This window comes from Adiantum capillus-veneris, chromosome 8 (genome assembly GCF_014529385.1).
Source record: "Adiantum capillus-veneris isolate H3 chromosome 8, ASM1452938v2, whole genome shotgun sequence".
In the NCBI taxonomy this organism is placed as follows: Eukaryota; Viridiplantae; Streptophyta; class Polypodiopsida; order Polypodiales; family Pteridaceae; genus Adiantum; species Adiantum capillus-veneris.
The window spans coordinates 137,404,594-137,432,194 of NC_140938.1; the positions used below are offsets into that span (position 1 = coordinate 137,404,594).

At 43.3% G+C, this 27,601-nt stretch overlaps 1 protein-coding gene and 1 pseudogene across 2 annotated transcripts; both read left to right on the forward strand.

Moving 5' to 3' along the window:
• The first annotated feature begins 5,127 nt into the window (after nucleotides 1–5,127).
• Nucleotides 5,128–6,458, forward strand: LOC147453028 (uncharacterized; annotated as a pseudogene).
• A 4,287-nt stretch (nucleotides 6,459–10,745) lies between these two features.
• LOC147453029 (uncharacterized) lies at nucleotides 10,746–12,454 on the forward strand. Of its 2 annotated transcripts, none has more exons than XM_086519066.1 (6): nucleotides 10,746–10,902; nucleotides 10,968–11,229; nucleotides 11,310–11,346; nucleotides 11,448–11,553; nucleotides 11,632–11,742; nucleotides 12,080–12,454. In XM_086519066.1, exons 1-6 carry the CDS (start codon nucleotides 10,831–10,833, stop codon nucleotides 12,230–12,232), a joined length of 741 nt encoding a protein of 246 aa, XP_086375192.1. In that variant the 5' UTR covers nucleotides 10,746–10,830; the 3' UTR covers nucleotides 12,233–12,454. The 2 variants fall into 2 exon arrangements, with proteins under 2 accessions (XP_086375192.1, XP_086375193.1); XM_086519067.1 differs by having other exon boundaries at nucleotides 10,748–10,902; nucleotides 10,975–11,229.
• Nucleotides 12,455–27,601: the final 15,147 nt, after the last annotated feature.

The window sequence follows — 27,601 nt, forward strand, 5'->3', positions numbered from 1 at the left end:
ACTTCGCTTTAAGCGGAAATACCCATGCATGCATGGAGTAATCATCAATGAAAGTCACGAAGTAAAGGTAATTGCCCAAGGACGGAGTTTGGATGGTCCTTGGGCCCACAAACATCACTATGCACAAGCTGCAACCTGCATGCGGCCCTAACTGAACCATCCTTTGGAAACTTTGAACGCTGCATCTTACCCAAAATACAGCCTTCACAAACATGTTTGACAGGTGCTTCAAGAGCCGGCAAAGAAGCAACCATATCAAATTTCTGCAAACGCAGCAAACTGGCAAAATTCAAATGACCAAAACGTGCATGCCAAAGTTTTGCATCTGAAATAGCCCTTGAATCTATAACTGCATTAGCAAAATTTTGTCCCCACTTGTCATACAAAGTGAGCTTATATAGCCCACGACACAAAAGCCCAGATGCAACAATTTCATCATCAAAACTGAGATCATGAACTGTACATCTATCATCCACAAATTTGACTACAAGCCAAAGTCTAGCAAGTGCAGATACAGACAAAAGATTATTCATGATCCCAGGTACATAAAGTGCATCAACAAGTGTGAAAGAATTGCCATTTGCAGCCGTAAGCACAATCTTTCCAACTCCCTGAACCGGATAAGAGGCATTGTTGGCACAAGTGACTGAATTTCCATGAGGGACAGACAAGAGAGAGAGTGAACAATTCATGATGTGAGGTAATGTGCTTTGTAGCACCACTAGCGTAATACCACACATGTGAATCTGCAGCAACTCACATGCATGCATCATGGACAACAGGATTCTAAGTGCACTCTGTACTAAAAGACCATTCCGCATCAACATCATCAACACAGTCTCCTTTCACAGAAGACTCAACAATGGCTGCATTGCAAGTTGAACCAACATTTGCAGTGGGACCACCTCTTTCTTCTTAGCCTCTTTGGCCTTCAACTTAGGACACTGCTTGATCTAGTGATCATTAGATTTACAATAATGGCAACGCATCTTCTTTTTGCTCTTATCACCATAATTTCCAGACAAAGTGCTGCCAGCAGAAGCATTGCGAACAGAAGTTTTCCACTCTCAGTAGAACCATAAGAAGTGGCCGCATTGCTGTTACCACCCTTTCTTTGAGAAGCAATAAAATCCTAACTGCATGCTGTCTAGTCCTGTTTTTTTCTAGAAAGTGACTCTTGCAGCAGCAATGTGCATAATGCATCAAACTTGACAACTTCAGGATTTCCTTGGGTCATAAGTCTCAAGTACTAGCAAAAATTTGGTAAGAATCTGGTAAGGCATCAATAACAGTCTGCACAAGGGAATTGTCTGAAATAACTTCACTTGTCTCATTGATATCCTCGACACCAGCAAGGAAAGTGTCCATATCATCTTCCTCATGCATAATCTTCATTTCTAGCTCTTTACGCAACAAAGCAATTTTAGCCTCATTGCGACTTGCATAAAGCCAGCCAAAATATCCCAAGCCTACTTTGCTGATTTTACTGAACGAATGTGAGGAACAATGGTGTGCTTCACAGACAACGCAATCAATGCATGAGCCTGCACATCCTTTACATCCCAACGAGATTGTTCTACCATAGGCAAAACAACTCTAATAGCAGCAATTCTTGCAGCAAGACTTGCAACATCCTCAACATCGCCTGCATCCTCAGAACTAGGACGTACATCAATGCCCTGCACAATATTCTAGACGCCCTTTGACACAAGAACATGTTGCATCATGTAAGCCCACGTAGGGTAATTGTCCCCATCCAATCTATCCTCAGCAGCAAACATCTTGAACACATCTTTGTTGTTGTCAGCCATGGTAAATGTTGCACTTGATGTGAAAACTGCCCAAAAAGAGGAGAAACTAAGTGGGAACAACATGTGCTATGTAGCACAAACCGTAGAAGACTGTAAGGCACATATTATGTAGAAAACGACACTGACAAAAACTCTACATAAAATGATGAAATAGCCTGTGCAGTACTGCCTGTAGTGGAAACGAAGGCCGAAATGAGCCCGAATCAAAAATCTGAGCAGGCTAAGCTCTACGAGCTTACCCGAAATTTTTTTTGACCTGCGAATGCTCGCCAAAGATCATAGAAATCAGAGAAAGTGAGCACGCATGTGCTGGAGCTGCTGGGCGATTGAGACCGGGAGGATGCAACTTGATTTAATACCAATTGTTGGAATTAGGGTTGCAAAGAAACGCACACAACTTGGAGAAGACGAAGGAAGCTCAAGGCACACAACTGAGAGTGTATTACTTAGTGTGCAATGGAAAGATAGATAGCCCTAGAGTGATGGGCGTATATACGATGCACGGGAAAAAAACCTCCTAAAGAGGGAAAAAATGCCCCGACGGTCCTAGTGTGTTCACACACATCACTACCACATGTATATGGTAATATTATGTTACAAAATTTCTCCAAGTAAGACAAAAACACTTTATATGCTTCTAGAGAGAGAGAGAGAGAGAGAGAGAGAGAGAGAGAGAGAGAGAGAGAGCTCTTCGCACACTATTGGTTTTGAGAGCCGCATGAAGTAATTGCATTACATTACAACCCACTTGCGTAATTGTGCCAATATTGGTTTAGGTGCAACTGGCATAGAAGATAGGCCGGTCCAACTTGTACTCCTTGCGAGGTTGGGTAAGGACTGCACCTACATATGTGATGCTCGCATCAATGTGCACATGAAAAATAAGTGACCAATCTGGTATGACTAAGATGAGTGCATGTGTGAGGGGTTTCTTCATATAATTGAAGGCTAGTTCGTCTATAGAGGTCCACTGAAAAGGTTGGGTTGGACTAGTTAGGTGAGACAGAGGCCTAGCAATACCAACTTACATTCTAATAAACCACCAATGATAGCTTACAAATCTATGCACTCCTTTGGCATTGATTGACCTAGGCATGCGCAAGATGGCTATAACCTTTTTTGGGTCATGGGAAAGTCCTTTAGCTAATACAATATGGCCCAACAGAATACCTTGGGTGACCATAAAATGACACTTACTGGGGTTGAGTTTTATATTTACCTCTCAACACGAGAAAAGATGAGGGTCAAATTCTCCATGTGTCATTGGAAACATTCCACTAGACTTGCATAACCTTGGCCCGAGAAGCAAGAAAAGTCGTCCATGAAAATTTGAAAAAACTTGTTGACGAAGGGCTCAGACACAATGCTAGCTATTTTGTTCTAGGAAGCTGGTGCATTCATCAAGCCAAAGGGCATGCACTTGAAGACGAAGACTCCCCATGGAGTAATAAAAGTTGAGACTCAGCAGTGAAGGCTACTTTCAGGCCATGCAAGTTGAGTCGTGTGTAGTCGTGTCGCCCTACTACAAAATGTATACAAAATATGTATTTGAAAGCACATTTGCATCTCATGCACAAAGCTCTTTATAAAATGTATGGCACACATGTGCATGAAGGCACTTGTACACACACGAGCATGGGTTCTAGACACTAGTCAAAGGAGTCCTTCGTGGTAAGACTACCCATCATGGTGAGCACACACATCATAAGCATTGTAATGTAGTGTGCTTTGCACTATTAGCCAAGAAGGGTGCACCCTCAACACATTGGACCAAAGACACCAATGAATATTACAACATAATGAAGATACATGACAAAGATCAAAACGACGACGACATGACAAAAACATACAAAGCCAACAAAATGAAGATGAAAAAATGACAACAACAAGATGAAAACAATTTTGAAGAGGACACACATGACGACCTCTTCACGCACAATATGAATGAATGATAATTGGACAACTTTGTACTACCTAGGATTACTAGTGAACCTACTAATTAAGTCCCACTTGTGAACACAGTGATGAATCCAATTGAGAACCGCTATGATGTATCAAGAGACATTGAACCATGGTGATGAATCAAATTGAACCGTCATGATGTATCAAGTAGATGATTCATGTTAGCCTAGGAGTACACCATGACATGAACACATGAAGAAATCCAAAATCACATGAAGTCTTTGTAAAACCACAAGTTTGGCTTAAAGGGGCAATTGTTAGGGTAATCCCAACTCGTGGAACCATATGGAAAAGACCTCTAGCCACCTAGGAAAGGATAGATGATGACATGGTCCAATAGCAAATCTATGCAACCTCTCTAGCCGATGAGCATAAAGCACTAAGAGTGCTCCCCCATAGGGGCCTTGGAGGCGGTTGTGGAGGGACATCTCCGCATGGTGTGGGAGTCCCATAGCGTTTGTGGAGAGCCTGCCCCACCGAGATTGGAGGAGGTACCTGGAGTTTCGTTGGGGGATGCCTCACCCACCCTCCACACCACTCTATCACCCTCTAGACTGCCAAGTGGCAGTGGTGATTGCATTGTCACCGGAAACAAATTTGGAAACCATGCATGAAGGAAATAAATTGAGGAGTGCGATCTTCCCATTGCACGCTTACCTTCATCCATCCCGCCGCTTTGTGCTGCTGAAAGTGCACCATAGCGTCTGCAACAACTACACGATTGCAAGCCAACAAAGGTATTTCTCTCTCTCTCTCTCTCTCTCTCTCTCTCTCTCTCTCTCTCTCTCTCTCTCTCTCTCTCTCTCTCTCTCTCTCTCTCTCTCTCTCTCTCCCCTTGCTATGTGCAACCTGCAGCGCTCTACATCTCCAAACACGGTTGTCTGCAACTCCCTAGCTCCGCGAGAACGACACAAACTGCCATGTCTGCAGCTCCCTACCTCAGCCCATCAGCTAACTGTTGCTGTGTGTGTGTGTGTGTGTGTGTGTGTGTGTGTGTGTGTGTGTGTGCAGCATGCGTCGACTTCATCTCCTCCAAAGTGGCATAAATTTTTTAAGGCGCTGCCTCCTCTGCAGGCAGTTTCAAAAGCGTTTGTGGTTTAATTTTTATAATTAAATGCCATTATTTGGCTTTGCTGAGCGAGTAATCATTTGTGTGATTTCAAAAATGTAACCAAAATGAGCTTCTACTTTGCTGCAATTATTTTGCTATGCTAAGTGGTTAATTATTTCCATGATTTGATAAAGAAATCAACCTTAAGTTACTTCTGCCACTCTTTTCGGTTTGGTGCATGGGAGATACTTATAATGATCCACTCCATTTTTTTGTAATGTTTCTCTAGGTTTTTCTGCAGCCATGTCGTCTCGAGAGAATTTGTCGATGGATCTCAACAACGAATGGAGCGACGATGGCAAGGATGTGCCTTCTTCTATCCCGCCCACAGAGTCCCTACTTGATGAAGCGATGCCGACGATCGAAGAGCTGTCTGCGGCAATCCGTCCAATGGTGCCACAAAAGGGATCACGTCAACAAAACTCCTTGGTAATGGGGTCTAGCTTGCATCCACGACAAGTTGGATCGTCAATCGGAGGCGTGGGCGGCTCATGTGCTTGGGGGCCTTCAATAACACCACCCCGATCGGCTTTCGTAGACATTGGACTACGCCCTGATCCACCCATCCTCTTACCTTGGGTGCGGGCAGTTCCGGTAAGGCCTTCCTTGCTTTCAATACCGTGTCCATTGCCGACCACAATGTCACTGTCATTGTCTGCATGTCCAGCATCGGCTCTACCAACACCAATCAAGCATGCCTCCCATCAAGGCCTACCACCAGGCAGCAGGTTAGCTCCGATTGCTATCCTTAGTGATAGCAACACCTCAGTTGAGGGAGCACCCACGCCTTCATTGACCCAAACTCCACAAACGACTGCACAAACTAATTGGAGGCTCCACGAGATCATCACTTTGGTCGAGGCCAAGAAAGAAGTACAGGTACATCAGAGTGAAGGAGGGGTTTATGAGCGTACTCGTCGTGACCGCTGGAAAATGGTTGTTGAGACCTGTCAGGCACGAGGCATCATGCGTAATAAGGCACAATGCAAAACGAAGTGGGAGAAAGTACACTCCCTATTCAATAGGCTCAATGACTATGAGAGGAAGATTCCCTGAGGGTGGTCTAGCTCCTGGCAAATGACTCAAACCGAGCGGCGCACAAAAGGACTACCTGTACAAGACTTTCCATTCGAACTGTACAATAAAATGCAGATGCTTTTTGGCGGGGACTGCAATGCCGACATCGGGAGATTGTTGGTTGACTCTATGGAGGATGACACAACGCCACTAGGTATACAAGTCCCATTGGAATTCGGTCCAAAAATTTATTTTTGCTACTGTTTTTATTTGTTGCTTTCACCCTAATTTCTTTTCTTCTTCGCATGTAGTCAACGAAGAGGACAATCATACCATGCCTGGTGATGGTGACAACATAGGCGAGAAACAAACACCGCCTCTCGCCACAAACGATGGTGGTGGACGCAGTGACGCATCAACAAAAGGAAGCTCAGGAGGGATCAAGCGAAAGCGGCGCTCTCGCGGGTGAATGGCAACAACACCAAGGAGCTCGTGGACTCGACGAAGAACTTGGCAATGGTGTTGCAAAGTTCAGAGGATTGGAAGGACGCACATGAAGACGTTAGGGGAAAGAGATTGTTAGAAATCGAGGAGACGAGAAACGAAGCCACTCGTGACAGTGAAAATGCAATTTGTGGCTCCTTGAACCGAGTGGCCGACTCCATTGCCTCCCTAGCGATACGGAGAGAGTAATACTTGTGGGTTGCATTCCTAGGTGTTTGTTTATTTATCATTGTCTGCATTGAGTAGTTGTTACTTGGTAAACATCTTTGGTATTGCATGACTGTGGATGTGATATTTCACTCTTGGGATACTATTTGAATTGCACTGTTGGGATACTATTTGAATTGGACAGGAAAGCTTTTAGTTTGTTGTTTGGTTCTTTAAATACTTAATAGTGTGTTTTTGGATCATCAACCATACTGAATTGGATTTTTTGTGTGACAGCCAAATGCCAAATATTGTTTGTGTCTAACTTGATTCCCACACACTGTGTGCACCCTGCATTGTGTCTCTCTCTCTCTCTCTCTCTCTCTCTCTCTCTCCCCCCTTTCTCTCCCAACACACAACTTAATGAAGCATTTTTTACTATGGCCCCCCCCCTCTCTCACTCTCTCTCTCTCTCTCTCTCTCTCTCTCTCTCTCTCTCTCTCTTCCCCCCCCACCCCCCCCCCCCCCTTCCTTTCCCAAGATGAAGGTGCAGCGTTGACAAATATGGATACACATTATGAACCTGGCATTGTCTCCCTCTCTCTCTCTCTCTCTCTCTAACAATTCGACTCAATGACGTATTCAGAGCACTAAGCCCCCCCCCCGCCCCTCTCTCCCCTCCCCAACTCAATGATGCATTCGGATTATAAATTATCAACAATGTATAGATCAAATTATAGACAGTAAAGCAATGTATAGACTACAAAACAATGTCCATATCAAATTATAGATTACAGAGTGCTACAAACTAGTCCATGTGACCATCTCGCATGTAAACGATCAGGACATCTTTGGTAGTTAATCCCCTGACTGCAACTCCTAAAGGTTGTGGAGCTTGCTCCACGTCGACAATGGTATCATCATCAAACGGTACACCAAAGTCCACCCATATGTTGTGTAGAATGCAGCAGGTGGCAATGAATTTTGGCAAGAGCTCCACGTCAGGTTGTCTCACCCGTTGTTGTAGATAACCCCACATTTGTTTCAACCTACCAAATGCTCGCTCCACAACAATTCATGTACTTGATAGTTTGTAGTTGAATTGTTGCAAGATATCATCGCGCTCCGCAGCGCAGGAAACGGTATGACAAGCCATGGCAGGCTCAGGTAACCACCATCTCCTAGAATGTATTCTCGAATTCGATGCCGCTCCACCGTAATTGTTGGGCCATCGAGAATCACATTTGTTTGTGCTTTCCTGTACAATGATGAATTCCGTAGCACACGGATGTCATTGTAGACACCGGGCATACCACACATGACATCGAGGAAACGCAAACTGCTATAAACCACCGCCTGCAATATCATAGAGTAATTACGGTTCCTATCGAACCAATGTGCATGTAGCTCACCAGCTGGCAATTCCATGTTGATGTGCGTTGCATCTATTGCACCGCAACAATTGGGGAAGCCCTGCTTTGCTTTGAAGCCCTCTTTCACCAATTGCTTTTCTTGTGGTGTGGTTGGCCAACGAATGAATGTGCTCCTACGTCACATCATGGCCTCAATGAACTGCCTAAAACTCTACTAACAGTGGATCTCCCAAGACCATACACATTAGCAATGTTATGGACCGGCCCTCCAATGCCGAGCATGTGTAGAGACAAAGCAACCTTCCTCTGCACAGTAAGCACCCTTGTGGGCACTGCAGCTACTATTTGTCGAGGAATCGGTTTTTATTGAAGGTCGCCTGCACCAAAGCACAAACAAAGTCGAAGCAGTGTCGTGGAATTCGCAAGTTTTCTTCGAAGCGAATGTCGTCACCCTCTGTGTAGTCGAAGAAGGTATGCCAGAAATGTCGGCTTCGAGGTTTGACGTACCATACAGCGACAACAGAACTCTTTCGTTGCCGGTAGGACACCGCAAAGGCGATGATGCAATTGATTGTTGAAATTGTAGCTTCAATGATCGGGTCGTCGTCATCGCAAAGAGCAGACCAACTGTCGATTGGGGGAAGACCATGTGTGCCGATGCTTGACACCCAAAAGTGCAGAGCTAAAGAAATTGCCATTATCGCGCCGCCAAGAACTTCATGCAAGGTGTCCATACTTCAAAATGGATCACCGCAAACGGAGTGGGGGGCCTTCTGTGTGTGCACAATCGCTATGGTGAAGGCGAACATGAAAGAGAGGATTTATTGTGACAAATAGGAAGCATGCCCTTGAGCTGGGGATGAGCGAGAGTGATCTGAGAGAGAGAGAGAGGGAGAGATAGAGAGAGTGACTTCAGTTTCTGCAACTAACGTAGCCGAGATGTGTATTGAGCGCAGGAGAGATAGAGAGGAGCTTCAGCGTGCGCATGTGTGTGTGTGTGTGTGTGTGTGTGTGTGTGTGTGTGTGTGTGAGAGAGAGAGAGAGAGAGAGAGAGAGAGAGAGAGAGAGAGAGTGGCAGAATGGAGCATGGCTGGTTGCAGTAGGCACACGAGCCAGATCACTGGAATCTGTGTAGTAGGGTTGCCATAGTGTCGATGAGGTTGGAACTCGCTTGTCACGCCTCAGGTTGACGGGCTATATAAAAAATTTGACTGGCGGTGCCTGGAGTTAGCTCGCTTTATGGGGTTCCGTTTACCATTGGAGGGCCCTCCAAGGAAAAAGAGGATGCCTACTGGACGCGCCTCCACATTGGAGCTATGGGGGAGTGCTGTAAGCCTACTTAAGAGGCTATTCTCTAATGAGTCATTTGAACTTTGAGCATGATCATTGTGTCTTTACTCTCTCTCCTTATGCTCTTGCACTTGGCATAGCCCAACTCCAATCTCCATCTCTTCAACCCTAACCCTAATACTATAGTCAAGATAAGGCTCCATTCTCCATAGCCTAATGCTAAACTATTGGTGATTAAGGAGCATGCTTCCCCACTTCCCAACACCAACGAACCATAAAAGGGGCACCAAGATGCCAACATATGACTTAAAGCGTCACCCAAGCTCAAAGAGGTCAATGCTCTATCTTCTCTACACCCGCACACAATTCATCAAAATGCTACAACAACAATATATATGTCTAAAGTTAAACTCAGACGTGTCAACCGTATTTGAGTTTACTATCATGGTTGGAGCTTACAAATTGGGCATCTAGTAGTGTGTGACACCTTGAAACTTGCACATCAAGTTGCCCACATGTTGGGGTTGTCATTAAAGTCTACATTGTAGATAGTATTAAGGGGTTGAGAGTCCCCAAGTCTTCACAATTCAAATATGACCTATGGACCAAAGATACATGTGATATACTATATATGGGGATGATTGTGAATGTTAGTGACACCGGTTCTTCTGTATGGAGTTGAAATGTGGGGAGGGTGTGGGCCAAGAGCATCTCAAAGTTTACTTTAAAAGAGTTTGTGAATGTTCAAAAGCATTATGTTACAAAATTTTCCCAAGTGAAGACAAAAACACTATATATGCTCCTATTGAGAGAGAGAGAGAGAGAGAGAGAGAGAGAGAGCTCTTCGTACACTATTGGTGTTGAGGGCGGCATGAAGTAACTGCATTGCATTACAACCCACTTGTGTAATTGTGCCAATATTGGTTTAGGTGCAAGAAAGGGAGCACCCAAACGAAAGGGGATAACTATTTTGATTTAGTCTCCCCCCCCTTCCCTTCTAGCGAATAGTTGCATCCATTTTGCAAAACATACTACGTGAGTGTGAGAGATGATTTGAGTATAGAGCTATGGGGGATTAAGCAAAGACCCGTTCATAATGAAGATAATCATGAGCAACTCCACAATAGAATGATGATTACTAAATAAGAGAAAAACCATGCAAAAGAGCTCAAATTATAGCATAGAGCTTGACATATGAATAAGTGAAAATGGTTAAATGCAATGGTGTAGGCAGCATCTCATGGAAGAGGCCAAAAGCCATGTGGTATGGCAAATGGATAAAAGCTGTGCAAATGTGCATGCACCGTGAATCCATGCAGGGTTTCAAGTTCATTGTAATGAAATGTCATGTCATGTAATGTAAATGTGGATGGGCTAAAGCCCATGCATAACAAGAGATGTGACATATAGAAGTCAAATCACCTACTACTACTACTTCTAGAATCTAGAGGTCTCTACTCTCTACTATGGCCATCCATTACGAAAGTAACTGATAACTGCCTCGCGTGACCACTGCCTTGAAAATGAACAACTTAGATTCTCCTAAAATGTCCGTAGTAGTCGGTGCGGCGTTGCTACCTTTGCAGTAGACCAGGAGCAGCAAGCTCCAAGGAGCATGGCCGATGGCGTGAAGACGAAGCTCTCCGAGATGCGCACCTCTCTCCTCGCGCAAGGCATCTCCATGCAGGTTAGTCCCGCCCCCGCCGTCCCTCCCTATCCTGCGCAGGCATGAAATCGCTCAACTGTATGCAGGGAATAGATAACGCCATGCTTCTGAGATTCTTGCGTGCGCGTGCAATGCATGTCCCTCGCGCAGCCAAAATGCTGGCCGAGCAGCAGACATGGAGGGCTTCCTTTGTACCTCTCGGATTCATCCCTGAGAGCCAAATAGAGAGTGAGCTGGCCCAGGGCAAGGCCTTTCTGCAGGGCGTCTCCAAGAAGACGGGCCACCCTCTTCTCTTCATGATTGCTCGCCATCATCTCGGCAACAGGACCGATTTCCAAGAATTCAAGAGTAAGACATTCATGCAGGCACACATGCACATAGGCATCATACTCTTGATGTTTGTCTTTCAATCTTGCTTGTTGAACCAGGGTTTGTGGTGTATACATTGGACAAAACCATAGCCAGGTACATACATATTTGACAGTGTAAGCCAGTAGTGTAACATTAGATCATGAGCCATATGCAGCTTCTATGACCTGAATCTTGTTTGCACGGGTTCTCTTCAGTGCTCCAGCCGGCGTTGAAAAGTACACAGTGATTGTGGATTTGGAAGGAATTGGATACAAAAACATGGATATTAAGTCTCTTCTCTCGAGCCTCCAGCTCTGGCAGGTACCTTGCTTCTGGGCTTGTTTCATTTTGTCAGCTGTGAGCTTAGATTTGAAGTGTGTGGCTTCATTGTCAATTCAGAAGTATTACCCGGAGAGATTGTCGAGGATGTATTTCGTGAAGGTGCCCTCAATTTTCACATCTTTCTGGAAAATGGCATCACCGTTTATTGACAAAGTGACGCGAGAAAAGGTACTGGCTTCTACACACACACACACACACACACACACACACACACACACACACACACACACACACATTTCTTTTGGGGCAATCAGGTTTCTCGGCCTCTCATGTACCCACCTGATTCCGAGACATTTGATTGCCTCATACTTCTTTTGCTGGCCTTCTGAACCTCTTAACAAGATGTTACACGGAAAATCCCTATTGTGTGAGAGAACTTAGAAGTCTTGTTCTTTGGCAAATTAGGGGAATGTGTAGTTTGGCTTCTCTCAAAGCTTTACTTTACTTATGTTTTGCCCCCTTCAAGACTAAAATAATTGCTGCCCCTTTTTTTTCCTGAATCTAGATTTATTTTCTCGATGGCAATGGAACGAGTGACTCCCTCATCGAGGAGTTCGGTGCCGACAACATTCCCAAAGTGTATGGAGGTAAGGCAGAGATGACTTTGATTCAAGATGCACTCGTCCCCGATTGGCCCCCCACAAACTCTGCATCTTGAGATGCAAAGCATGTTCCAAACACTTGTGGCACCTATATATGTCATGATGGCATAAAGGTGCCAGTAGTAAGGAGAGCTTTGATGCACTTCCACGACAAGGTCCTTTTCAATAATCCTCAATGTATTGGCCAATTATCAAAGCCCTCCCTTGTTTATGGAAGTAAAAGTACACCGCATGCTTTCTTTAAGGGTCAATCAAATCATAAGAGCAATTGTTGCTTTGGTTGGTGGATACATAACAATGACGCAGAGACGGTCCATTATGCCTTGTGGAGGTATGCACGACAGGAAGAATAATCTTCTAAATATTTCACAAAGACGATGAACTATTTCAAACAATTTATAATACCAACGGCATGTACTTGATAAAAATGTTGAATTACACTAGCATCTATGATTAAATACGATTAAGACCTTGCTTAATTCGGTCATTCGTAGCCTTGTTTAGTCATTCTCACATGAAAAATTGCTTAATTCGGTCCTTCATAGCCTTTTAAGTCATTCTTACATGAAAAAGTAAAATTGTCTTTTTTTTTTTTGGCAAAACTCACAATTGCGAGTGGATAGTATTAAGAACATCATATATATATATATATATACACCAACCTCGAGCTCAGACCGAGCCTTGAGAGTCAAAGGATTACAAAGTTTTTGCTTGACATAGAAACCACTCCTAGGCTTTACTTATTACAAGATGTCATCATGACATGTATTGGTCTAGACCAGTCCTCTGAGGCTTGTTTGAGTCCTCTAAGGCTTGTTTGCCTCCGATCTTGTGGATCGTTACTCTGCTCTCTTGTATGATGTCACAAAAGCTTGCCACAACCAGAACCCCCTCAAACACGCGGCGGTTCCTTGCTTTCCAAATATGGTGAAAGAAGTAGTACCTGATTATTTGATTGCAGACAAGAAGAGCAGGACTTCCCAACCTGTTACTACCAAAGAACAGATCAGTCTTGAAGAACTTAATTTGCCATGTCCTTTGAATCCACTTGCATATTTTCCCAACCATGCCACTGATTGCCCGACATCCTATGAAAAGGTGGGCTAGGTCTTCACTAGCTATTCTACACCCCGAGCAACGATCGGACCCGATTTCTCTTTCTTTTATCTTTACGCCCGTCGGCAGAGCTCACTACGTCACTTTCTATAGAATTTTCTTCATATATTGAGGCGACCTTGGCTTCCAGATCTTCTCTATGACCCTCCCACCGTTTTTCCGTCCAGTGCCTCTTTCATAGTTTGTTGAGTGAGCTATACCAATTAGCATCGTGCATTAATGCATGGTAAATGCCTTTAGAATGTGGTTTCCAAAAGAGGTTTTAAAATTAACAGCAAGGTTGTTTTCATGTTCTAATAGGTTAGAGGAATGTTCGGTTTGGTTTTAGGACAATTTGCTTTTTAAAGCCTTTTGGTGCTTTTTTGTAAACGTAGGGATGGATCCTTAATCTAGGAATTCGAGGATGCTATGATGCTTTTTAGTGAAAAGTAAGTCCACTTCCTTGGTCAAGTGGACAAGGAAAACCTGTGGTTCAAACTTAGAAAATTTTACCTTTTTTTAAACACTATTTTTAGCTTTTTGCACTTTTTGGCGTTTTTAAAAAAGCAACATATTTTTTAGGATGATCTAAAAATAAAATATTATTTTTATTCACCATTGGATAGAAAAACAACCATCCAATAAAAAAACAAGATTAAACAAAATTTATGCGAGAATTATTTCTATAAAAAACGGCATTGTAAATACGTTGGGGCAGTACGAAAAAGTCATAATTATATCGGGCCATCAGTGTGCATCATAGTTTAGTCATGGTCACATTAGATGTCCAGGCACTATCCAATTGATTTATTTTTGTTGTCAAAATTGAAGGGAAAGGGTTGAGAGTTGACCACCAAAAGCAGTGTCGTGTTTTTAGAAAAATCTCCAAAAGATTGCAGCTAATCCAAGCGAAAGAGGGGGCACCTGTCTCAGCTTGGGCAGCACTAGCCTAGCAGGGAAGTTACAAATTGGTCAAGAGTGCTCAGTTTTCAGTGTCGACAATTGCGTCTACTATTGCATGGAAATACATATGTATTATACATAGTGGTGCAAGCTCTCCATCACTATCTCCATAAGGTCTTCTCTCTTGTTTGCGGATAGAAGCAAAAGGAAAAAATTCTCTCTCTACTTTCTTATTATCTTCTCTTCTCTTTTCATGGTATACGCGTTCTTCAACGACTTCGTTGCAAAAACCTTTACAAATCTCTCATCACTGCTCTCTTTCGGCAAAGCAAGAAGCCATTTGACAGTTGGTAATTACTTCTAAAGCACGGTAGGAAGCTTTAAACTCCATAGCCATCATCTCTTTCTCTCTCTACTTTGTTTTCTGAGTAACTACCCTCTGGATGGTTGCTTTTTCACATACAAGGGCATGAATGGACTTGTTGGATATGTACAAGGATAATTCGTGATTATTTCATCATGTTTAGCACGTGGATTTATACACAGGGTTTATTTATGGTCGCTTATGTGCATCATAAAAAGCATCTTTTGTTTCATATCATGTAGACGTTAGGAACACTGTTTTGGCCATATCTCTCAAACCGCTATGAATCAGGTCAAAACATTTAAACCAAAGATTAAACATATCATTTTTTATAACATTTTCTCTCTTGGGTGTCATGTGAAATTTCCGCACAAGCAATGAGTTATGGCCAAAATACAACTTGCTGCCCATTGTACATTATTTTGGACCCACGCTCGAGTTATTAATCGTTTCCTATATAAGGTTACCTACGCGTGTAGGGGTGTTATCAAGGGAAAGTACCATATGACATCATGAGTAACTACCCTCTCGATGCTCTCTTTTTCACATAAAAGGCCATGTATGGACTTGTCGGATGTGTACAAGGATGCTCCATGATTGTTTCATCATGTTTAGCATGCTGATTTATGCACACAATGTATTTATGATCACGTATGTGTATAAAAAGTGCTTTTTGTTTCACGTCATGTAGGTGGTAGGAACAGTGCTTTGGTTGTATCTCTCAAACCGTTGAAGAGGGGGAATGAGGAACATGTCCAACACACAAACAAATGCCCCTATATAGCTCAGGGTATTCCCAACACCCCTGCCCTCTTGAAAAACATATTCAAAAAGCACATTCCTACTAGCAGACCACCGCCTGTATGCATCTCAACTCAACCACACTGTATCGAACCACAATTCAATACACACGCTCCGCACTGCACAATCCACAGCTTCCCACACACACACACACACACACACACACACACCCACACACACCAAGATCTTCTTTCTCTCTCTTTGTCACAAGACACCGACGATTCGATGGGGGCACACTTGCCTACAAACACACACTTGAAACCGCATACACAAGCACAAGAGTAGCAGAATAGAGATGGGAAAGATGCCAAAACGCGGACAATGATTGCTTTTTATTACTTAAGACAGTCGAGTACAACCGGTTATGTTGGCACAACTTCGACATGCATGAGAATTTGACTTGCGATGGAGATTCCCTCCTCCTGCCTTTGTTGCAGAAGCACACACACACGAGCTCCCTCTTCCCTTGAGCTCCCATCGCTCGAAAACACTTCCTTGAAAAACCCCTCCTTGGGCTTGCTTCACCCTCGATAGAGCCAAAGCAAAAGAAGCTCTTGTCGTGCAACACATGCGCCTCCTGCAAGCAATAGCGTTGTTCCCTTTTAACTTCACAAACCCCTTCTTTTTCCCTTTCTCACCTCCCCTTCAGTATTGGACCTGCCCTTTTCTTGCAAACTCCAGCCACGTCTCCTTTTCATTTATAACCAAGGGGGTATTTTCAGCACATGTTCCCCCACACCATCGGTGCTCGCAAACTACATGTATTTCTCAGGTTCCCATTCAGCCCTACCATAACTTCATCTTGCTGATTCTAGATCTTGAGAACTTTACCATAATTTGACCATCTCATGCCCTCGAATGACACTTTCAAAAAATGAGAAAAAACACCCGATTCTTTTTCGTCGTGATTGCTCGCCAACTTAAACTAGGCGTATCTTGGTGCCCATGACTCCGATCGACAAGCCATGAATTTTGACCAACTCCACCCATGGCATGCAACCTTCTAGAACTTAGGTAAATAAAAAAAGATCCGTGTCGACATGCCTACCGAGACAAAAAAAATATCTTAGAACTTGCCCCATGCAAAATTCGTCGGTCCATAACTTGCCCATATGAGCTCTGATTGGCGAGCCAAAAGAACAAGCATGCTCCACAACTCAAGCTTTTGAATTCTATCTGCTGACAGCTCTATCCATGTGTCCTTGGCCATGTGTCCTGATCTTCCCTATCCGGCGGGGATCTGCAAAGCCTTCTAACTTTGGACTGGCATAACTTTCCCACCATGGCCCCGTTTGATGAGTTGTCTGGACCAACTTCTAGAGCATCTAAGTGCTACATTCCAAGACAGATTCCCTGCATTTTGGACACCTTGAACTTCCATCCCGATTATCCCAATTTGGAGTCCCCCCTGGCCTAAAAACCACTTTAAGCATACATTTTTGTTGCCACTGTCTTGGTCTCCTAAACTATCTTTAGCCCTTTACCATGCACATGTCACCATACACATCACTGCATAGCACACTTTCCAGCACATACCAACTTTGGATGCACCATCATTGACCACACCCTAGTAGAACATTTATGTTCAATCACAGACATGTTTACTGCACCTTAAAAAATTGCAACACCAAATTGGCAACCAAAACCACAACGATATGTATAAAAGCTATCTTCTAACACCCATCGCACTTGCTCAAGCAGGTTGCCCAATCCCCTGTATTACAACATGGTTACCACCTGGGCGAACACCTGTATTTGGTCTCACCCGTCCACCTACAACAGCCACTCATAATGCTGCATCCCATCGCACAACCATCATCTACATAATATATCCATAGCATATCTCCACCGCTCCGAGCATCGATAGGCATACTGTCCACTTCCATAAAAACACCACCAAACACACTGTCACTCACCGAGTGCACATCATCATTCACACTGAACATACCATGCCCTCCCTCCCAACCATATAAAGTGAGATCCTCCTCAAGAAAATCATGCACCTGCTCGACAACCCACTTCACAGCTGCACTTATCAGCATCCCCTTCAACCACCACACACAAAACTCCTTGAAATCTTGGCCCCAAGTTGGGAATTTTTATCAGTTGCTATAGAGCGCATTTGCAGCACATGACGCACTTTCATCTTTGGCTCCATGCTTGTCTTCTCACTTGCAAAGCACCCATTTCCAGCATCATCGATCTTGCCATCTTCAACTGGCCCTTAAAGATCTACTAGCACCACCTGCTCATAGGGGTCTACCATTACTTATCGTAGATCAACCGCATGTACCTGCTCTTCCAAATTTTCCTTATCTAGTGGAGGACAAAGCACACAACTACCTTTAACATGTATCCTAGCTAAAGCCTTCTCACCAAGTACTTGTGATTCTTTATTTATCTCACCCACCGAGTTATCAAACCCCCAATCAACCTCAGCATCCAAGCATACCTGCTCAAAAGGACCCGTATCCAAGGAACTCTCCAGTGCAATCCATAGGTAACTGCAGCTGCTCTTCCCTTTGATGAGCATCCAATACATCTTGCCTACCATTGCTTGAACTTGTTCTTCTTCTTTAGCCACAACAACTCTCTCCTTCTTGGGAAGCCTCTTTACGTGTTGTACAATCATTTGGAGAGAATCCCTCACTTTGCATCCTTGGAAAATAGCCTAAAGTTTTTTTCCATGCTTAGAGTCCACCCCTCTTAGGTGCAACGACTTGCCTCTTTGGCTCTCTGGCAATCAATGATTAGACTCTCAAAGGTCTCTCCTACATAGCAACTACTACTGGCATCACTTCGAGTAGTGCTCTCACACAATTAACAATGCAAGTGTAGTGTTCGTTGTTTGGTGCAATGCCATATTTTTCCCTCACGTTTTCAGTGCAAGTTTAGACCTAAGTGACCACAAGCATGAAGCACGTTGAACAAATGTGATTGTATCTATTGTGATGCCTTCCTCTTTCTTCTGCCTAAAAAATCCTAGGTATTGACCACATCTTGCTAGACATGTACTTCTAGAGGGTCTCCCAAGAGACTACATTTGGATAGAAACCCTCCCTACACATTTCGCTTACATTCAACTAGAACATATATTTCTAGAGGGTCTCCCAAGAGACTACATTTGAATAGAACATATCAGCTAGAACATTTGAAGCACGATGCTTTTTTTCCAAGAGCCCCTCACTAACCATCTCATTATAAATTTTCTTACTTTCTTACTCGTGTCAACCTGTTGTATAATTTCACATGCCTTCAAGTTGCAAGCATAGGTGATTGCATGTCCATTGTGGAGAAAGCTATCACTTCACCTCTTCTAAAAATTACAACTCAAAGCTTCTTCGACCTCTCTTGTTGGCCTATATTCTAGTTAGGAAATCATTAGCAACACCACAATTGGTCTACATGTTGCCCAAAGCATGACAAAAGTTTTTTTTTTCCCACAATTTCTTGATAACATGAATTTGTTTTCCACGTCAACTTCATGCACAAAAACATTGAGTGAACGGCTTGGGACCTGTAGCTTAAGCTTACACTTAGGTGGACTTGCCATTTGTCTATGCTCTAATTGTGGAGGGAGATTTTCATCGCACTATTTCTCATCTGTGTGATATGGAGAGAGAGAGAGAGAGAGAGAGAGAGAGAGAGAGAGAGAGAGAGAGAGACTTTGTAATCCCCACGTCTCACTAAGGTGGCTCCGTTTCAAGGTGAGTTTGTCATTCCTCGGTCTTTTTGAGGTAGCTCTACCTCAAGGCTCCCCCCTCTCAGCACTAAAGGGCACAGGCACTTTAATGAAGCTCCAACGCTAGGATCTACGACAACGAAACTAGGACACGAGGAACAAGACGCGCGTAGCCCTTGATTTCAGGGGTAAACTAGGACAAAGTATAGTAAACTTGGACATGCGGGAAGCTTGTCCAAGTTTATTTATCATTTTATGGTTTGCCCACTTGTCAACGTGGCCATCGCGGGCATAGCAGTTAGTGCATTGGGCTCTCATGTTGGTGGCGAGGGTTTGAATCCCTGTGCCTGTGACGATCGGCGCCCCTTTTTTTCTGCCATCCATTCGCCTCGAGATTCCCTCTTTGGACCCCCACCGCAGATCCAATCTATTGTCTGATGTGGCCTTGGACACGTGGACGCCTGAAAAGGGTTCGCCCCTGGTGCTCTCTCCTCCCTGGCCTCGCTTGTACAACATGCTGCTTTTTCTTTTGCTTAGAGGTCTGCCTGAATTCTTTTCTCCTTAATAGAGTAGTATAGATGTCACATCGGCCTGCATGAGAGACACTGGCTAGTTGATGCCCCCTTTACAAACCAAAAAAGTTTGCCATTATTAACTTTCCATGTGTGGCATTAATGTACAAGCTTTATCCAACTATTCACAGTTAATGTACAAGCTTTATCCAACTATTCACAATTGGAGCATTCCTAAGGCTTACGCAGGCCAAAGTTGATTCACCCACCCTATGTAATTCCCTCTTTTTTTGAGCAGTGCTCATGGAAGGTGAGTTGAGATTGGATTAATAAATTAAAAAATATACAGACCGCTCTCATGCACAATATGTGCCTGCTTTAACACTACATCAACTTTGCCAAGGTTGTTCAACATGCTTAATCCAATGGTTCACAATGGCTCACAACCAGCTTTATTCAATGGTCCCCAAGAGTTTGAAGAGTATACACAGACCTTATGTAGGCCAAACATAGTCTACATCAACATGGCCTTTGCACTTGCGTGGGCAAGACAAAAACAAACACACATTGTAATAACCTCATAATATTGATTTATATATATACTATTGTAAAAGGTGGAGGGACCCCCTTCCCCCCCCCCCCCAAAAACATGTGGTAGAAGCAGCTTCATCCGCTCATGATGTTGAGGTAAGTCACAATGTGGGAATTATTGTGAGAATTTGTTCAAAGCTTCGTGTGAGCTACTTCGCCCAAAGGAGAGGTAAAGACACCACAGTGGAGGCCCCGGGGCCGTCTTGTGCAATGATGGATAAGGCACAATTATCACAAAAGCGACGCGATAACTATGCCTAATTGTGCCTCGGGTGAGGTCGTGTGACCGCTGCCTTCATAATAATAATGCAAAGCTTGTTACTTCGTTAGCATAGTGGAGATTTTCAGATCTCTCCCCTCCCATTCACCCACGTGGCAGTTATTCCAACGCTTAAAAAAAAGCTGCGCCGTCAAAAGCTGGCAGCTATTTCCAACGCTAAAACAAAAGCTCTGCGCCGTGAAGCTGGCAGCTATTTCCAGCGCTAAAACAAAAGCTCTGCGCCGTGAAAAGCTAATAACGAAGTAATAACTCTCTCCACAGTTCGGTTCTCTCTCAGCTTCAGGTTCTCAAAAGCTAATAACGCTCTCCACAGTGCGCAGTTACGTCGAGTACGCTCTCCACAGTGCGCAGGTCCCTTCAGAGTTCACAGCCAGGCTCAGGTTCTCTCTCAGCTTCATGTTCTCTCTCTCTCTCTCTCTCTCTCTCTCTCTCTCTCTCTCTCTCTCTCTCTCTCTCTCTCTCCCCCCCTTATCCACAGTTTTACAGAGTAGCATGGGTCTCTGGTTCTTTTTGCTACCTGCTTTGTCTAATGGCGTTTGTTTACTCATCACTTTATTCCTTGTGTTCAATCGGTTGAAAAGGCCTCAGGTTCTCTCTCTCTCTCTCTCTCTCTCTCTCTCTCTCTCTCTCTCTCTCTATATATATATATATATATATATATATATATATATATATAGTTGCCTCCCAACTTTGTCTTGGCTGCGCGAAGCATCTTTCATGTCGAGCCTGCTAGAACCTAGACATCTACTTGAAGCATCTTTCATGTCGACCTGCTAGAACCTAGACATCTACTAGAACCTAGACATCTACTTGAACCGTGGGAGCTCGCAGGGAGAAGGGTTGGGGGAAGCGGTGCCGGCAGCACGTCCCTTGGCAATGGAAGCGCCGGCGGCAGCAACATGCTGCGTTTCTACACAGATGACACCCCTGGCTTCAAGATGAACCCCACCTTTGTCCTCGGCATGAGCGTCTTCTTCATTGCAGCTGTCACACTCCTCCACGCTGTAGGCAAGATCTATGCATATCGATCTGCTGCTTAGCTATTAAGGCCTCTTTTCTTGGTTTTAGTCATAATTTTGTAAGGTTGTAAGGATTTGTAAGGTTGCGAAATTGATTGCCTACAAGTCTGTTGTAAAATCTCTTGAGCAATTTTGCATTGGATACATCTGATTCATCACAAGACGTCGTCATTTTTGACAAGTTTGGGTATGGCCGGATGGTTGTGAGTCTTTGTGCATACAATAACGTATATGTATGCAAGTTTCAAAGTATGTATGTGTGTTGCTTTTCTTGCGCGAAGCATCTTTCGTGCCGAGCCTGCTAGAACCTAGACATCTACTTGAAGCATCTTTCATGCCGAGCGTGCAAGAACCTAGACATCTACTAGAACCTAGACATCTACTTGAGCCGTGGGAGCTCGCAGGAGAAGGTTTGGGGGAAGCGGTGCCGGCAGCAAGTCCTTGGCAATGGAAGCGCCGGTGGCAGCAACATGCTACGTTTCTACACAGACGACGTCCCTGGCTTCAAGATGAACCCCACCTTCGTCCTCGGCATGAGCGTCTTCTTCATTGCAGCTGTCGCACTCCTCCACGCTGTAGGCAAGATCTATGCATATTGATCTACTTCTTAGCTATTAAGGCCTCTTTTCTTGGTTTTAGTCATAATTTTGTCAGGTTGTAAGGATCTGTAAGGTTGCGAAATTGACTGCCTACAAGTCTGTTGTAAAATCTCTTGAGCAATTTTGCATTGGATACATCTGATTCATCACGAGACGTCGTCATTTTTTACAAGTTTGGGTTTGACCGGATGGTTGTGAGTCTTTGTGCATACAATAGCGTATATGTATGCAAGTTCCAAAGTATGTATGTATGTTGCTTTTCTTGCGCGAAGCATCTTTCATGCCGAGCCTGCTAGAACCTAGACATCTACTTGAAGCATCTTTCTGTTAAAGAATATGATGTTAAAGAATATGCCCATTGTGCTATGGGCGGCTGGACACTGACTATACTATGTTGTAAATATACTTTGGATAATAGTTCAAAAAAAGAAGAAGAGAAGAGCAGCTCGTTGAATGGCTGCTACAGGGTAACGATTGTGTGTGTGTGTCTCGATGTGTGTTGGTGTGTGTGTGTAGTCTTCTTTTCTACCTTCTCCATCACCTGCGCACTCTACAAAGTGGTATCAGAGCTCAGTTTGAGGAGCTACAGTCAACACACAGGTTTCCGCAGCTCTGGAAAACAGCAAAAAAGAGAGGTTTTTTGGTCATAACTCCCTCACCCGAACTCGGAATACAGTGATCCAGGAGTCTATCTTTATGTTTTTGGGCGTTCCGGACGCATTGGCATACTCAGATTTGCCAAAATCTGCAATTTTCTGCAGCAAACAGCCAGTTCACACAAGCATAGGAGATGTCGAGTTTTGCACTCAGCAGTAGATTTACAGGTTACAGGTGAAGAATTCAGCATTTACACAGGTTTTGGAGAGCGACATAGAGCTTCTGCATCATGATATTGTGTTATCAAAGATTATGTTTGGTTGTTGTGGGTCCGTTATGGACAGCCGCCTATGTAAGAAAGGTTGTGGGAAGAAGTTGAGGCGGTTATATTGTCAGATTGAGTACTTTGTGGTTATGTATGGATATGCGGTCAATGTATTTTGGAAAACTGCAGCCTTTGTGAGGGTCGAGTGAGGTTTTTTGAAGCCTTGCCTTGGGAGCTTTGGTACCTTGGCAAGGTGGATTAGGTACTGGAGCGAACCCCCGACTGGCCCCGCGAAAGACCTCATATGTCGTTTACGACTATGGGAAGAAGGTGGATGTATGGATATGTGGTACAGGACAGCGTATGGATTGCATTTGCATACAGGTCCATGTGGACATTGTTTTAGAGTATTTATGCATAGTACTAAGTCAGTCTGTGGCAAAGTGAGTCAGTGGATTTTCCCTTGGCAGTGAGAGATTTTATGTCAGTGTTTATGAGAACTTTGGTTGAGATTGTCACTTGAGATATTGTCCAAATACAAACGAAACTCTGCCGAAATTTTGTCAAAATCCTTTGAAAGAAATTGAGAGAGTGAAGATGGCAGAAAGTTCAACTCAAGTCACACAGATTGTTGGAGAGAAGCTGACCAGAGAGAACTACAGCATATGGTCTTACAGGATGGAGAACTTTATCATGGGCAAAGGTTTATGGGATTATGTTACAGGTGAACAAGAGTGTCCAGAGGTTGGTTTGGAACCAAATAGAGAGAATGTTGAAGCACATAAAACATGGCAAGCAGGAGTAGAAGCTTACAAGAAGTGGATCGAGAATTCAAGGAAAGTGATGCATTGGATTTCACTATGCATTAGTGACTTCTTTATACCACATGTGAAGAAGGCTCAATCTCCAAAGGAAGCATGGGAGATACTAGCAAGAATGAACAGCTCCAATACAGAACCACGAAAAGTTCACTTGAAGCAAAGGTTACATTGTGTATGGCGAGGAAATAGATCCATATCAGATTATGTGACAGAGATAAAGCAAATACAGGAAGATCTTGCGAGCATTAATGTTGAAGTTCCAGATGATGACTTAGTTTCAGTGACATTGAATGGTTTGGGACCGGAATACAAGTCATTGGATACATCTATATCTGTTCGAGGACACATGCCTGATTTTGAAGAGTTAGTAAACCTTTGTTTGCAAGAAGAGGTGAAGTTAGGCAAGTCAGGTCCTTCTACATCAAATAACAATTCCAGAGATCAGGTTTTTTACTCTAGAGGTCGTGGAAACAATAGAGGTGGAAGAGGAAACTATGGTCGTGGAAACAATGTTGGAAGAGGTCAATGGCAAAACCAACAAAGTCAAAGTTACAACGATTATAGCCAAAGAGGCAGGGGGAGAGCCCGAACTCGTGGACGTGGAGGTGGACGATTTGTACATCCTCAAAGAGATGGATATTGTAACAGATGTGGCATTTATGGTCACTTTGAAAGAGAATGTTACACAAGGCTAAATCAAAATCGTGATCGTGGTGGAAGAGGCCGAGGTTATGGCAGACATGGAGGAAACTTTGCTGGATACAATCCTCATGATCAAAATATATATGACAATAGATCGAGTGGACATTTATTTCCTATGGAGCATGTTGTTGGAAGCATGGTGGAGCCACATCATACAGATGATTGGTATTTAGATAGTGGTGCCACAAATCATATGACATATCATGGTGAATGGTTTGACAGAAAAGAGAAGTTAGAAGAGGATGAGTTTGTCGCTACAGGTGATGATACTATGCATCGGATTACACATGTTGGTTCAGTTCCATTGCTAGAAAAAGACGGGACATACAACACATTGGGAGATGTTCTATATGTGCCTTCAATCACAAAGAATTTAGCATCAGTTGGACAGATGACAGATCAAGGGTTGCAAGTCCGTTTTAATCGTTATGGCTGCTTCATAGAGGAGTTTCACAACGGCAGACCAGGCAAGATATTGGCACGTGGAAGAAAGAAAGGCCGCTTGTTCTCATTGGAAGCTGGAGATCCATGTTTACACAGTGGTATGTATGCAAACAAATCAGCCACTCAAGATGATTGGGCAAATTTATGGCATAAGAGAATCGGTCATGTCAATTTTAGAAGATTAAAGCATATGCAATCAAATCAAATTGTACGTGGATTACCAAAGTTTGGCAGATTGAATTTTGATCATGTTTGTGAAGCTTGTCAATTTGGAAAGCAATCTCGTTTACCATTTCCAAAGAGGGGGAGAATTAGCCAGAGTCCTTTGGAAATTGTTCATTCAGATATTTGGGGACCTTGTGATCATGCTACACCAAATGGTTGTCGATACTTTATCACATTTACGGATGATTACAGCAGAATGACATGGGTTTACTTTCTCAAGGCAAAGTCAGAGGCATTTGAAGTATTTTTGGAGTTCAAAGTTATGGTTGAGAAAGAGAATGGTTGTCAAATTAAATGTCTACGTACAGATGGAGGGGGAGAGTACATGTCACACAGTTTTGATGATTACTTACGTGAACAAGGCATAAGAAGACAGATTACTTGCAGATACACACCACAACAAAATGGAGTTGCTGAGAGAAAGAATAGAGTCATAGCAGAGATTGCAAGAGCCATGATGAATGAGATGAATATGCCATTAACATATTGGGCTGAAGCAGTTCATACAGCAGTACACATTATGAATCGAACACCAACAGCTGCCATTCATGAAATTTCACCTTATGAGAGACTTTATGGGATCAAGCCAACAGTTTCCTACATGAAAGTTTTTGGATGTGTTTGCTATGTTCATGTACCAAATGAAGCAAGAAAGAAGATGGAGCCAAAGGCAGTGAAGTGTATATTCTTGGGCTACCCAGTTGAAAAGAAAGGTTACAAGTGCTATGATCCTACGACAAGACAAGTTTATGTCAGTAGAGATGTCAGATTTTGTGAGCATGAACCATGGTATAAACCAAAGCCAGTGATGATAGAAGATGAGTATGAAGAGCAAGAGAATGTGCGTCATGTTGTTGATAAGCCAGGACCATCAACAAGAACTATTTCAGGACCACATATGGCAGAGGAGAGTACAGGAAGTGTCAACCCATGGAGCGGTCGTTTGCGAGATAAGAAGCAAGACGAGAAAGGCAAGAAGAAAGTGGTTGAAGAGAGTTCTGGAGATGAAAGCCTCGATGAAGAGCATGATTTACCACATTTGAGGACACCTGGAAGTAAGCATATTGAGAAATATGTACCCCCATATGCAAGAGTTGAAGAGAAGAGTGCACCACAGTTGAGAAGATCAGAGAGGGTACGTTATCCAGTTGATAGATTGACATACAACGGTTACATGCGTACACATTATGCATACATGGTTTCACGTGTGCAACATAAAGAGCCTACATGTTTTCAAGAGGCAATTGGAAAATCAGAATGGGAGTCAGCTATGGATGATGAGATGGATGCTCTTGTGAAGAATGACACTTGGGATTTGGTTCGCTTGCCAAGTGGAAAGAAAGCAATTGGTTCAAAATGGGTATACAAAGTCAAGTGCAAGTCAGATGGTAGTGTGGAAAGATACAAAGCGAGGCTTGTTGGTAAAGGTTATGCACAAACAAAAGGTCTTGATTATGATGAGACATTTAGTCCAGTTGCAAAGATGACAACAGTCAGATTGGTGATAGCAATGGCAAGTATGTTCGGTTGGAAGTTACGGCAAATGGATGTGGATAATGCATTCTTGAATGGTGACTTGGAAGAAGAAGTTTATATGATACAGCCAGAGGGTTATCAACATCCAGACTTTCCATATTATGTGTGTAAGTTGAAGAAAGCATTGTATGGTTTGAAGCAAGCATCTAGAGCTTGGTGTGAAAAGATAACCAGATTCTTGAAGAAGATTGGATTTAAACAATCTATTGCTGATCACTCATTATTTTTGAAGCATGTTGATGGAGAGATCGTCGTTATTGTTATCTATGTTGATGACTTGATTCTCACTGGAAGTCATGCTGAGCAAATTTTGCATGTCAAGAAGAGTTTGTTGAGAGAATTCAACATGAAGGACCTTGGTGAGTTGAGATATTTCTTGGGAATTGAAATTGTCAATACTTTATCAGGAATTTGGATGATACAAAGACAATACGCGTTGGATATGCTTGAGAAGTATGGAATGATAGCATGCAAACCGGTTGATACACCTCTTGATCAAAATGTGAAGTTGTTTGATGATGGACATTACATTGAGGATGTCACTATGTATCGCAAGATGGTTGGAAGCCTTATTTACTTGACAATAACAAGGCCAGATTTGAGTTATGCAGTGGGTGTTGTGAGTCAATTCATGCAAAAGCCATGTAAAAGTCATCTTGATGCAGTGAGACGGATTATGAGATATGTGAAAGCCACTGTCAGTTATGGAATGTTTTATGAAAAGAATGGGAAACTTTGTCTTTATGGTTACACAGATGCAGATTGGGCAGGAGATTTTATGGATAGAAGATCTACAAGTGGTTATGCATTTTCCATTGGCAATGGTATGATAAGTTGGAGTAGCAAGAAGCAATCAACTGTAGCATTATCAAGTACAGAAGCTGAATATCGTGGAGCAGCTTTGGCAGCATGTGAAGAGTCATGGTTGAGAGTACTTATGGTAGAATTTGGTTTTGACTATCTTGACAGTGTCATTATATATTGTGACA

Coding starts and splice junctions, on each gene's coding strand:
- LOC147453029 (XM_086519066.1), top strand. CDS start 10,831: ATGGCCGATGGCGTGAAGACGAAGCTCTCCGAGATGCGCACCTCTCTC. Junction 10,903..10,967: donor CGCAAGGCATCTCCATGCAG/GTTAGTCCCGCC, acceptor AACTGTATGCAG/GGAATAGATAACGCCATGCT. Junction 11,230..11,309: donor CGATTTCCAAGAATTCAAGA/GTAAGACATTCA, acceptor TTGTTGAACCAG/GGTTTGTGGTGTATACATTG.